Source organism: Brachycentrus maculatus, unplaced genomic scaffold, assembly GCF_059751285.1.
Source record: "Brachycentrus maculatus isolate JH-2025_06_01 unplaced genomic scaffold, ASM5975128v1 h1tg000081l, whole genome shotgun sequence".
Classification (NCBI taxonomy): Eukaryota; Metazoa; Arthropoda; class Insecta; order Trichoptera; family Brachycentridae; genus Brachycentrus; species Brachycentrus maculatus.
In genome coordinates, this window is record NW_028280835.1 from 505,428 (window position 1) to 518,433 (window position 13,006).

Genomic DNA, 13,006 nt, shown 5'->3' on the forward strand with positions numbered 1-13,006 from the left:
TTGGATATCAGGGTACACAAATTGAAGCTATATGGCGTACATAAATATTTATTATGTTTAATTAGAATTAGCTGATGATTTGAAACAAAAGAATTTGCATACACTTGTTTAATGTTAAAAAAAACTAACTAACCATCACGCCGCTTCCCCAGCAGTAGGTTGCAGAGGTAGGCAGAGAGAATCGAACGCCACACCACTCTGTCTTTGCAAACATTCTTTGCCTCTTCTACATTCATGTATCTCCTCATACATACCCGACGATTATAACGCGGCCGCTTTCAAGTATTTGACATACCTGATTGTGCCAAGTTTTCCTCGGTCTTTCTCTGCTTCTTTTTCCAACCACATTCGCCTTATAAATTTATTTAACCGTTCTTTCTTCACTCATTTATTCTTCATTCTTTCTTTCTATTATCTTAAATATTTATTTCGAAGTATACAAGCCTCTAAATTTTCTCAGGCATTTATTTAATGATATACATTACACATAGCAAATAACGATAGTTTCCCCTCACTTTTCTTATGCTGAGGACAAATTTTATGTAATCAAATACAAAATGGCTGAATAATGACATATATTTCAAATCTGCCCACTTCCATTATCTGCTTATGAATAGCAGTTTTGTATTTAGTTCATATTTTCAATGACTTTATACATAATGTAAGCAGCATAAAAATAAAATAATAATAAAAAAATACAAAAATAAAATGAAGTGAAATTAAAGATTTCATTTATTGATTCGGCAGTCACTTTGTGGTCAAATTTATATATTTTCAATTATAGTGTTACATGGTTAATACCACTGTTTGATAAAAATTAAATTAATGATTTATAAATAAGAACATATATGTATAATAATAAAAAACCCTTACCGCACCCCAATAGTGCATAGGGCACTGCTTCATATAAACGCAGTGTTATCTCGATCGTTTACACATGAAGGAAAGGTGATCAGTTCTCCGCTTCAGGTACCAGTCCAGGGTAGTATTGAATAAATATTACAGTGAAAAAATCACTTATATTTATTTTACCCCCCTTGGGAATCGAACCCGGGACCTCTAGAACGGTAGCCGAGCATGCTGACCATTACACTACGGAGGCGGAGATATATACATATGTTTTTTATATATAATATTGTACATACAAACATATTCACATACACATACGGAGATGTGCGGGAGTTTTAGTTGTAAATGTACATACAAACAATTGGGAAGGAAAGCAAGAATTAAGACAATGGTTTTTGGATTTAAAAAAATCCACGTTATCTCTCGCTTAAATGTGTCCAACCAAGTTCTCAAAATGGAATTCATAAAACATTTTTTTCTATGTGCTTATATTATTAACTTAAATTATAATAATTTATTAGGTACGCTAATAATAAGCTCGGCTGCTGATGTGATTATCAACGTTGCAATACAAAATATCGAGCTTCCTGTGGCTACTAAATTCCACTGTTATCTAGTAGAGCACACAATATGGACTGGACGTAGGACGGCTCTTATAAGAGATAACAATATTGATAATAATATATGAGTGATTTTGCTTCTATTTACACGATTTGTTGATATTTCTTTTCAAAATTCTTTTATTGTCATGATAATTTTTCTCGGTATTTTATTACATGTATTGTCAAAATTCGGAACAGCTCGACGCAGTAACATAAAAACATTAAATAAATGATAACAATAAGAACAAAAAAAATGAAGGGTCTTAAATAAAATGCTAGGGATTTTATTATAAAATATAATCCACAGCATTTTATTTATGATCTTTTATTTATATTATTTTTTGACATCTCATCAAAGATGAAGAAGAATATGGAAGTCTGGGCATTTACGGGGCTGACGACGGTCATAGGCTGGTTTAAGTGATCACTTTACCCATTATTGACAACCACACTACTCAAATTCTCCTGTAACTCCTGTAGTTGGAGATACTCCAGATTTCGTGAATAAGTATTTGGACACACTCAAAATGTTGTAAATCCTTTTTTTAGTCACAGTCGCAGTTATCCACAGTTTTTAGGATAACAGGGCAATAACAACGACATCGAAAATTGAAACCCTTGAAGTAGTAAAATAGCATTGCGAGCAATCGGATTTATCAATATTTCGTTAAAAAAATTATTGACGGTTCTTGTTTATGTTTATACTAACACACACACATATATATATATATATATATTATATATATATATATATATATATATATATATATATATATACATATATTTATATATATATATATTATATATATATATATATATATATATATATATATATATATATATATATATATATATATATATATATATATATATATATATGGTATATATAAGATTTTATATTTCTGTGATGTGTATTGAACTCCCCTGATATTTCCATTGTATGTAGATATTATGTATATTATCATTGTTATTTGTTCTAGACTACTGGTAACAATCAGTTGTGTGTGTCATCTGCTCAATTTGCACGCAGAATACTTCAATTTGCTAGTTTAACTTTTTTAAAGTTTAGTTTTTAATATTGCCATATTATTGCCATATTATTGTGCTATTAACTGTTATATTTAATACGTGATGGTTTTAAAATTATATTAAATTGTTTTTCAAATACTTTAGCGTACAATAAAAAAGTGAATATGGTTAAAATAAGTTTGTTTTTATTATTATTATCATTGTGGTGTTATAATTGTTTTTTGTTCGGAAACAAAGTTGATAAAACAAAATGTCCTATTGTAAAAGCTATGCGGAATTTCGATTTGAACCAAGTAAGTAAAAAAATAACATAAATGTAATTTGCAATAGTTTATCTTGCGCCATTTTCATAAAATACTACCTCAAAATATATTAATACTTACTTAACACCAAGTTTTAAAATCACGACATTATTAAATAATAAGAATACATTTTTTCTTGATGTAGGCCTTGTGGGCTGTTTTTAAGAGGGATTAGGCTCTTGCGATGTCGATTCCCAGCTGTCAATCCTGCTGTGTAGGACAATGTGAGGGAGTCTGGATGGTTTCATTCTCCTCACATGCGCATACCATTGTCTTCTTCGTTGCCTTCTCCACCTAACGACATCTTCAATATACCATATTTCTCTTATCCAGTGCTCTTTATTCTTATATCGCTCATGTGGTGCAACTATGACGTAATTATATTTTTTAAAACAAGTTAAATATGTCAAACTGTACAGAAAGACTATTTACATTGGGACAAACATGGACAGAATTGATTGTGTGGCGAAATGATGCGAGATGGCTCGAGTGTCATTGTAGAATTGAGTAAAATGGCGCCATTTCTGTTACTACAATGTCTGAATGGCATCTCCTGTAATATTTCTAAAAGTGTAAATACGCCAGTCGCACCAAATGAGCGATATTATTGATTGTTTCGGCATTAACTTTGTGGAATGACATTTAGAATTTTTTGTAACTAAACATTTTTTGTAACTAAACATTAATTACTTGCATAGTTTAACTTTTCACCTGTAGATGAAAATAGCTTTATGTAGTTCTCGAAACAAGTCATGTGTAACGAAATTAAACTCAGTAAGCGGTATTATAAAAGTGTTTAATTAAAAAATTCCTTTTTCTTATCTAAACAATAAGAAATATTAAGAAATATATTTTTTCCACCAATGGAGAACCAGTTTCTAAATGCCAAAGTCATTAGAAATAAAAGTCTACAAGTAATGTCAAGTGGTTATGAAATCCCAGCCCTGAAATATTTGTAAAATCGTTGCAAAAAGTACCCAATCATTTTTGGGGTGAGAATCATCAATGAAATGTGTGAGTAGGAGGAGAAAGAATGCTGATTTGTAAATACCAGCTTTCTTAAAGCCACCATGTATTGTACTTCAAAAGTCATGTAAATATGCAGAAATATGACAATTTGTTACTTACTTCGAATTGAAGACTAAGTGCTGTTTTTTTTAGAAATTAATACAAAAATTGCAATATGCTTACAAAATCAAAATTGTGTGTTACCAAAATATATCTCCTTATATGTTATACAAAAAGCATGCTTATTTTATACATACGTATTTTTTCAAATTGAAAATTTCTTACACAGAGAAAGATTTGAAATTTTTCATAGATGTTCATTTTTATGTTTACTGGAAGCTTTTTTTGACTTTTATTATTTGATGCTTTACACATATTTTTTGTTATTATAAGAAGTGTAGTTTTTCACTGATTATCTGATCATTGAATTATTTTGAATAGTAAGAACGTACCTACTGTTGTAAATTAAATATTCAAATAAGTTGTAAATGTACTAAAAGCTCGTGGAAACTATGAACTAATGGTTTAGAAAAATTAAGGAATTACACTTTAAAAAATTAAATATTTAATGTTAATGCTGCAACAAATATTGATGTAAATCAAATGACATAATGCAGCTCTATTGGTTTATTGAATGAAAAACTGTCAAATTCTGAGAACCGTGAATATGCAGTAAGTCTTTGATTATCGTTAAAACTTTGATTTTCTTAAAAATTGCACCTTGTATGTAATTATTAACTATGTTTTTACGTATCATTTCATTATATCTTTGTGTTGGAATTATCTACTTGTCTAAAATATTTATACTTTTGTCCATTACATATGTAAACATATAAACTGTGCAACAAATATTTGTTTACAATCAATAAAAAATTGCGGTGATATAAACTATAGCATTATTGTAAAGCTTCTAGGTAGATGGTACGTTGTTCAATACTACGCCAGCTCGGAAGAAGACCTTTCCTATAAATGCATGAGAGCCGAATTTACTCAAGATGACAAAATACTTTCTACAGGTAAATAAATACATTTAAAAACAAGTTTTTTTTTAAAATATTTACGAAACTAAAAGAATACAAGTGAAATGATTCATGATATAAAAATTTCAACACTTTTTATATTGGTAAATAAATTTTTAAAGGTATTTTCGTAAAATATTATTCCAAGGGTAATACGTAAGTATACAAAATTACTTCGTGTAAAAGTAGGTGCCTTCCAATCAAAGGATAATGTAATATTTATCATAATTAAAATTAAACATTACCACAATTGAAACATAATATGAAGATACTGAACAAATAAATATATGTCGCTCACTCCTTTCAAAAAACTTGATTTTTCAGGAGAACGTTTTTAAAGTTTAAAAATATAATACAATGTATTAAAAATAAATATCATGCCACTTATTGAATTTTTAGTGTGCTACAGTACTTTTTAGGTAAAACCTGAAGGTTTTTCTCTATTTGAAAAATATTTAGTATATTTTAAAAAAATAATTAAACAATACATTTTCTTCAAAATTCAAAAACAACACTTTCTGCCCTGTAGCGGGTAAACATTAAATTAAAAATATCCCTCTTTTGCTGGGATATAGTACATTTTCTGGGCATTCCGAAAACATGCAGAACTGAAAATTGTCGATTTTTGATTTATGACGTTCTTGAAAGGAGTGCGCGATGTGTAGTTAAGAATTAAACCAGTAAAGTGCCTTTTTACCTTTTAAACCTTTTCAATGAAAATATTGGAAAATGGTGTCAATTTTATAGGACTCTATATTAAAATGAAAAAATTAGTTAATGTGCACATACATAGTTTATATTTAAAGCAATAATACCTTTTAAATCAGACACAGATTCAAAGGGCATCATTGAAACTTTTTCGGTAATACCCTGACAAGGTAAAAATATCGTAAAAATAATCATATGAAAAAAATCATATTGAGATCCCAATTTAATTCTTAAGACATCGTACCACCAAAATTACTTTCAACATTAGAAAACGGTGTTGTTTTAACTATTATGGCAAAAATTAATACTTTTTTTTTACAGAGAAGACTGTCAACAAATGTCCATATTCCTATTTTCTCTTTCAGAAAAACACCAAATTGAAGTAACGATGAACTTCACATACGCGTTTATCAACGATCCTCTGAGTGAACTTTTATTGGGCAACATCACATGGCAGGTACCGGATTCTGTCACACCCGCACACTGGGTACACGCAGAAGATACGTGTAAGTATAAGATAAAACAATCGATGTAAACAAATAAAATACACAGGTTTAAATGAAACAAAGTTTTACTAATAAATATACATAGGTACACACACATAGGTATATATATATATATATATATATTATATATATATATATATATATATATATATATATATATATATATATATATATATATATATATATATATATATATATATACCGCATGAAAATATTAAGAAAAGTTTTTTAGGTTGGTTTGGACAAGTTAAGCGAATGGATAACGAGAAAATGACTTAGAATCTATATTTGCCGAACCTAGTGGTGTCAAAAGTCTACATAATCGGAGGGCACGTATGACTAGATGTATGGACGTGAAAGAAACTATGACTGTATGTCAGAAGAGAAGAGCTTGGCATTCCATCCTCTATGCCTACCCTTATGGAGAAATGGCATGCTATTTGCTTTATTAGTATATTATATTATATTTAAAAAATGCTTTAGTTTGTACGTAATTGAAGATGTCTCATTGGTTTTGTATTCCGGTTTTTTAGATGAAGGAATATATAACACGTACGTTCTGGACACAGACTATACCTCCTGGACTCTTCTCATGCATTGCGCTGAGAAGGAAAAAAGCACGAGATACTTTTCTTCATTCATCATGTCTCGGAATAATTCCCTGCCCATAAACGTGATATCGTACCTGAGAGACAAGCTGCCCCGGTACGGGATAGATCTTGCCTTCATGTTCGACATGGCTCAAGATGCAACGAGTTGCGACAATGTCGGGATGGACTTCGTGCAGACAACGAATAATCTCGAGGATCCACCAGCCCTCGTGCAGGCGAAACAATCCGCCAGGAAAAGAGGGAGTCGAAGGAGACATCCGTTAAAAAGAGGGAAGAAAAGCAGCTCCGAAGAGAGTACTTGAAATTTTCATTTAATTTTTTATATGTAAATAAAATACTTAAATATATTCCCCATTTCTACAAAAATAGCTTTTATGATCTCACGTGTACTCGGCTGTCCAAACTTAAAACACAGTAAAGGACATTTTTTTAACTACGTTTTTATTGCATTTTTGGACTTAGTTGAATCTACTTAGTCCAAAAATGCAAAAAAAACGTACTACAAAAAAATGTCCCTCACTTTGATTTGAGTTTGGACAGCCGTACAGATGTCACGAGTTTGATTATATATGTAGTGATTAGTCATATTTTCTTATATTTTGTGTTTTATATTTTCTCATTTGTTATATTTCTCATTTTAAATAATAAATAAATATATATATATATATATATATATATATATATATATATATATATATATATATATATATATATATATATATATATATATATATATATATATATATATATATATAAATATATATATTTATACATATATATATATATATATATATATATATATATATATATATATATATATATATATATATATATATATATATATATATATATATATATATATACATATATATATATATACATATATATATATATATATATATGTATATATATATATATATATATATATATATATATATATATATATATATATATATGTATTTACATATATTTTTTATATTTTCTCATTTGTTTATTTTAAATATGCTTCTTACCTTATGTTTTTCTCATCTATTTCTTTAAAATATGCTTCTTATGCCTATTTATTATACCTCTTTATTGTTTTTATATTTTATCATATATTAGTTTTGGTTAATTTAAAAAAACCTTTTTTGTAACTTTATTATTTGTGTTCCAGTCTTGTTTACCTTAATCCTTTGTCCCAAAATGAGAAATAGAAATTACTAATCGGGAATATTATATGTTTGACTTATGTTTGTAATATGTTTTGAAAAAAAATAGTAAATAAATAAAAATAAGTTCAGTGATCACATAACGAAGCCTATGACGGTCGTTAGCTCTTTAATACTCAGATTTCCACATTCATCATCTATTTTGAGATGTGAAAAGTATTAAATACTTTTAAAAAAATATATCAAGGATTAAAATCAACATAGGCGAAGAATAGTATGGAAGTCTGGGTATTCACAGTTTTAAATACTTATCCATAAGCATAAACACGGCATAATGTAAATATTAGCAAACACCGATAAATTTAACGAATCCGGAATAACTTTGCATGATTCAAGTATTTTAAATGTCGGGCTGTGATCCCGTGGCTAGTGTCGCGGACTCTTAAGTCAGTTTCTCGGTTCGAGCCCACTCTACCAAAATTTGAAAACTATTTCTAACAATGACCCCCTTAGGCTCACAGAGATTGTATGAAATTAAAATATTTGTGTTAATAATAAAATTCTCCGCCTCGGCTACCGTTCTGGAGGACCCGGGTTCGATTCCCAGGGGGGGTAAGAATAAATATGAGTGATTTTTTCACTTTAATATTTATTCAATATTACCCTGGACTGGTACTTGAAGCGGAGGGCTGATCACCTTTCCTTCATGTGTAAACGATCAAGATAACACTGCGTTTATATGACGCAGTGCCCTATGCACCATTGGGGTGCGGATAAGGGTTTTATTATTATTATTAATAATAAAATTAAAAAACACAAATATTTCTTTTATTGAAAAAAAATACATGAGAACTGTCGGGTCAGGACTCGGAATAATCGAATGTACGAATGTGGAAGGGGCGAAGATTTTTTGCAAAGATAGATTAGTGTGGCATTCTATTCTCTCTACCTACCCCTGCGGGAATGTGGCGTAATGGTTTGTTTGTTAGTTTAGTGATAAGATTATATTGCAGGAGAGTCAGTGAATACAATTAAAACACTTTTTATTGGTTGGCTTTCAATAATATAACTAAATTAAACAAATGCAAGTAAGATTTTTGCTTTATTTTTCAATACGTAAAAATTTCATTAAAAATGTAACTAACACATAAACATGCTTAAAATACAAATAAAACAATTGCTCAAAACACTGTGGTATACTCAAAGCTGAATATTAATTTTACTTTTGGAATTTATATTTATTTTTTTAACAATTCCCACAAAACATTTAAAAAGTATGTCAAAAAAGATTTTATGTTGTCAAAGACATTATGTGCATTGCAAAATATATATTGTATATAATACTAAAATTAAAAAAAAAATGTTTATAAGTTGAAACATTTGTTTTTGTTGTTGGTAAAATATTTTTAAAACCCCACAACATTAAATTTAATAATTATTTAGTTATGCTTAATTTATAAAATATTACACAAATCAAGTGTGTACTCTCAAAATAAACAGTGTGCATTCAAACTTCAAACGTCAACAAAAAACAAAATTATTTCACATTTAAACACGATGCTGGTAATTTTTTCTAAAACCTAAAATACAAGCTATATAAGAAACTTTTTTTATATTATCCACTGACACTTCGTGATGGAATTGCATTTTTAATATATTATTAGATTAAAACCAATATTTTTTAGCTTTTCCACTTTATTTTTATTTGACCAACGACCGGGATTCGTCGTTACCGACATCATCAGACTGGTAGGAGGCTATACAAATTCATTTACAAAAAAAAAATGCAAATCTATTATAACTTTATATAAAATCGTGCTCTCAATACAAAAAACCTTTATAAAAAATATTTTTAATATCATACAATACTTAAATTCCCTCAAATTAAATTAATTTCTCAACAAAATTATATCAAATCATGGTTATCAACTCCTGCCTGGTTTTATATATAACATAACAATTTGTATAGCCTCCCGCCAGTCTGATGATGTCGGTAACGACGAAACCCGGTCTCTGGTCAAATAAAAATAAAGTAAAAAAGCTAAAAATATTGGTTTTTATCTAATAATATATATAAGAAACAATAAATAAAGAAGTCACTATCAACTACTAATTTAATTCTGTAGTAGTGTTTCTCAAAACAAGAAAAAGCTATTATCGGTAATAAGATGATAACTATGAATACAATCATCCTATGGTCAGCATAGTCAGCTACCGTTCTGGAGGTCCCGGGTTCGATTCCCAGGGGGGTCAAAAATATATAAGTGATTTTTTCACTCTTATAATTATTCATTATTACCCTGGACTGGTACCTGAAGCGGAGGGCTGATCACCTTTCCTTCGTGTTAACGATCAAGATAACACTGTGTTTATATAATGCAGTGCCCTATGCACCATTGGGGTGCGGATTAGGGTTTGAATTCAATTGAAAGAGTAGGTACATTCATAATAATCTTCTTCTTCTACTTCCTGGCTACATCCCAACTTATCGTCTTTATAGAATGTTAAGGTCAGCTCTCCTCAACCTCAGGTTGAAGGTCTTTCTATCATATACAACGTCACCTAGGTTTTGCCTTCGGATCATGTTATCTTTCTACAGAATGGATGCTACAGCATCCATGAATTATTTGGTCTACCTGTAGATACAATCTAGTTTACAATATGTTCAAATATATAAATAATATTAAGTAAAAAGTCTAGATATCCTCCGCCTCCATAGTGAAGTGGTAAGCACATTTAGTTACCATTCTGGAGGTCCCGGGTTAGATCCCAGAAGGTAAAAATAAATAAACGTGTTTTTCCACTCTCAAAGTTGTTTCAAATTACCTACATAATTAAACGACAAAATTAACAAATGGCATCAACATTATGCAGTGCCCTATGCACTATTGGATGCCGATATGGGTTCACAGTAGTATTAAAATAATAATTTGTAAAATGTATATAACACTATTTTCGTTAAAATACTACCTCAAGAGCGCTTAAAAAGAAATGATAAAGATACATATATTAAATAAAAATAAAATATAGCGTCGTCAATTGGTCTCGGGGCGTTGAGTGGGAGTCTGGAGCGGGGAAAAAGATGTGCCGACAAATTGTTACTCCTCATTCTCGATCTTCTTGGTCATAAGAAAAGCCAGGATGTTGGGGAGAACGCTTACCTGAGCAGAAGTCACACTGGAGGGCAGCTTATTAAGCTCCTCGTCATTTAAACTTGCGTAAAACTTCAGAGAAGAGTATCATAGTAAATTACAGATATACATACTGGCGTGTACAGAAAATGAATTAGGGTAGACATTAAGGTAAACTGGTACTACTTACTTGGGTCGGTAGTAGGGGTAGGTAGTAAGGTAAGCTAGGTACTGCTGAGTAAGGTACAGTAGATACCGCTTGCGATATTATATGTCACGCAAGTAAGTTACGATAAGAACTGCTTTGCCGCCAATATGGAATGCACGCCCCTGGTAATACATGAATTTAAATACGTATGTTTTTTTATGATTCTGGTTTCTTTTGCGCTGTTGGAGCAACCTGGAGAATGATAACAGTATAGGTGGCTATGGCTCCGACAAGGGAGTAGATGAAAGTGAAGTCAAAGGGGAAGAAGTTGCATGCTGTGATGGTGAATTTGCGACAAGACATTAGTTGAGAAAATCTATCCAGCAGCTCCTCGCGCGCAGGATCTGTGAAACAAAAATATGCGTTTGAAAATTCCTTGCATTGAACATTTTGTGGGTTTACAAATATAAACCTCTAGTTTCGAGAAATATATGTTATCATCAACTGGTGAAAATACAAACCTTTTGTACACAACAAAGTTTTTTTTTACAATTGTAAAAATAACTAGTCACGTCGTACGCTACATAAAATTTTAATCATGTTTTCAGACAATTCCCAGTATGTAAAAATAATCCGAGGTTTGAATCTTGTATACACCCAAAAAGGGTCTCTGCTAAATAAAAGCTTTCTCAATTCAACAAAGATGGCTCTTGTGAACTTATATGCACGGCGTCATAATTAAATTTGTAGGAGTCCAAAAAAAATTGTAGTGTGATTGTCAATCATGGGTAGAATAATGATTGTTGCACGTGTGTCAAGTGATCACTTGACCAGTCATAGGCTGGTTTTATCAAATCAGTCTGTGACAAGTCAAAAACTGTATTTTTTTTATAAAGCCAGCTTTTGACAAATTATAAGCTCCGTTAATACCCAGGCTCCCATATTTTTCTTAATCTATATAAAAATGTCAAAAATTGTTTAACTAATTGTTAGGACCCAAAATTAACCTTTTTACAGTAAGTGGTACCTTAAACCTATTCACTTTCTAAATTTAATATGCATTCTTACCAATCTTAGGGTTGATCGAAAGCTTGTTTATAATATTGGAGGTTTTCTTAACTTTGCTCAGCATCGTTTCAATGACAACAGTTACCAACACGACAAATATAACATCCCTGAGGCACCAAATCGCTAAGTTGGCATTTTTTCGTCCATCCTAAAAAAAATTCAATGAATTTCATTACATTTCATTGCTTTTTATGTTAATTAAAAACGATTTACGAATCAATTTATTTCGTGACGGCAGTATCTTCTAGTTTTTTTTTTTTTTTATTTTATTTTTTTTTATAATGAAACTTAAGAATAGTAGAATGCCCTTCAAGCGCAAATGTTCTAAAAAAACATCAAATATCGAATAAAACTTACCGTCGGATCGTATGTCTCATTTTCTTTCATCAATTGTCCTACAGTTGATAGAATGTTCATAAAAGCAGCAATGGCGGCGCTCAGTAGCTAGAAAATATAACTTGAAATTGGTTAAAGTGACACTATTTTTTCTTATATCAAATTAACCTGATTAATAATACTGTCCGCCTCCGTATATGGTCAGCACGCTAGGCTACCATGCTGGAAGTCCCGGGTTCGATTCCCAAGAGGGTCAAAATAAATATTAGTGATTTTTCAGACTAAAATTTAATTATTTTTTGACATTTCATCAAAGATGAAGAAGAATATGGAAGTCTGGGCATTTACGGGGCTTACGACCGTCATAGGCTGGTTTGAGTGATCACTTTACACACGTGTAACATTCACCAATTCTACCCATTATTGACAACCACACTACTCAAATTCTTCGAAGTTCTATATATATGAACCAATTTAGAAACTTTGTTCTTGAATCACTAGAACTTCACTAGAGACATCTATTGGTGAGATGTAAAGA

The 13,006-nt window shown here is 30.3% G+C and overlaps 1 protein-coding gene across 1 annotated transcript; it reads left to right on the plus strand.

The window, feature by feature from the left end:
* Nucleotides 1–2,414: 2,414 nt before the first annotated feature.
* Karl (lipocalin/cytosolic fatty acid-binding protein Karl) lies at nt 2,415–7,000 on the plus strand. Its single transcript, XM_088257390.1, has 4 exons — nt 2,415–2,773; nt 4,698–4,806; nt 5,883–6,023; nt 6,557–7,000. Exons 1-4 carry the CDS (start codon nt 2,645–2,647, stop codon nt 6,934–6,936), a joined length of 759 nt encoding a protein of 252 aa, XP_088113516.1. The 5' UTR covers nt 2,415–2,644; the 3' UTR covers nt 6,937–7,000.
* The last annotated feature ends 6,006 nt before the right edge of the window (nt 7,001–13,006 follow it).

Bases quoted from the DNA above. Each gene is read 5' to 3' on its own strand.
- Karl (XM_088257390.1), top strand. From the start codon at position 2,645: ATGGTTAAAATAAGTTTGTTTTTATTATTATTATCATTGTGGTGTTAT. The intron at 2,774-4,697 runs GTAAGTAAAAAA...ATTATTGTAAAG, and splicing joins GGAATTTCGATTTGAACCAA to CTTCTAGGTAGATGGTACGT. The intron at 4,807-5,882 runs GTAAATAAATAC...TTTCTCTTTCAG, and splicing joins TGACAAAATACTTTCTACAG to AAAAACACCAAATTGAAGTA.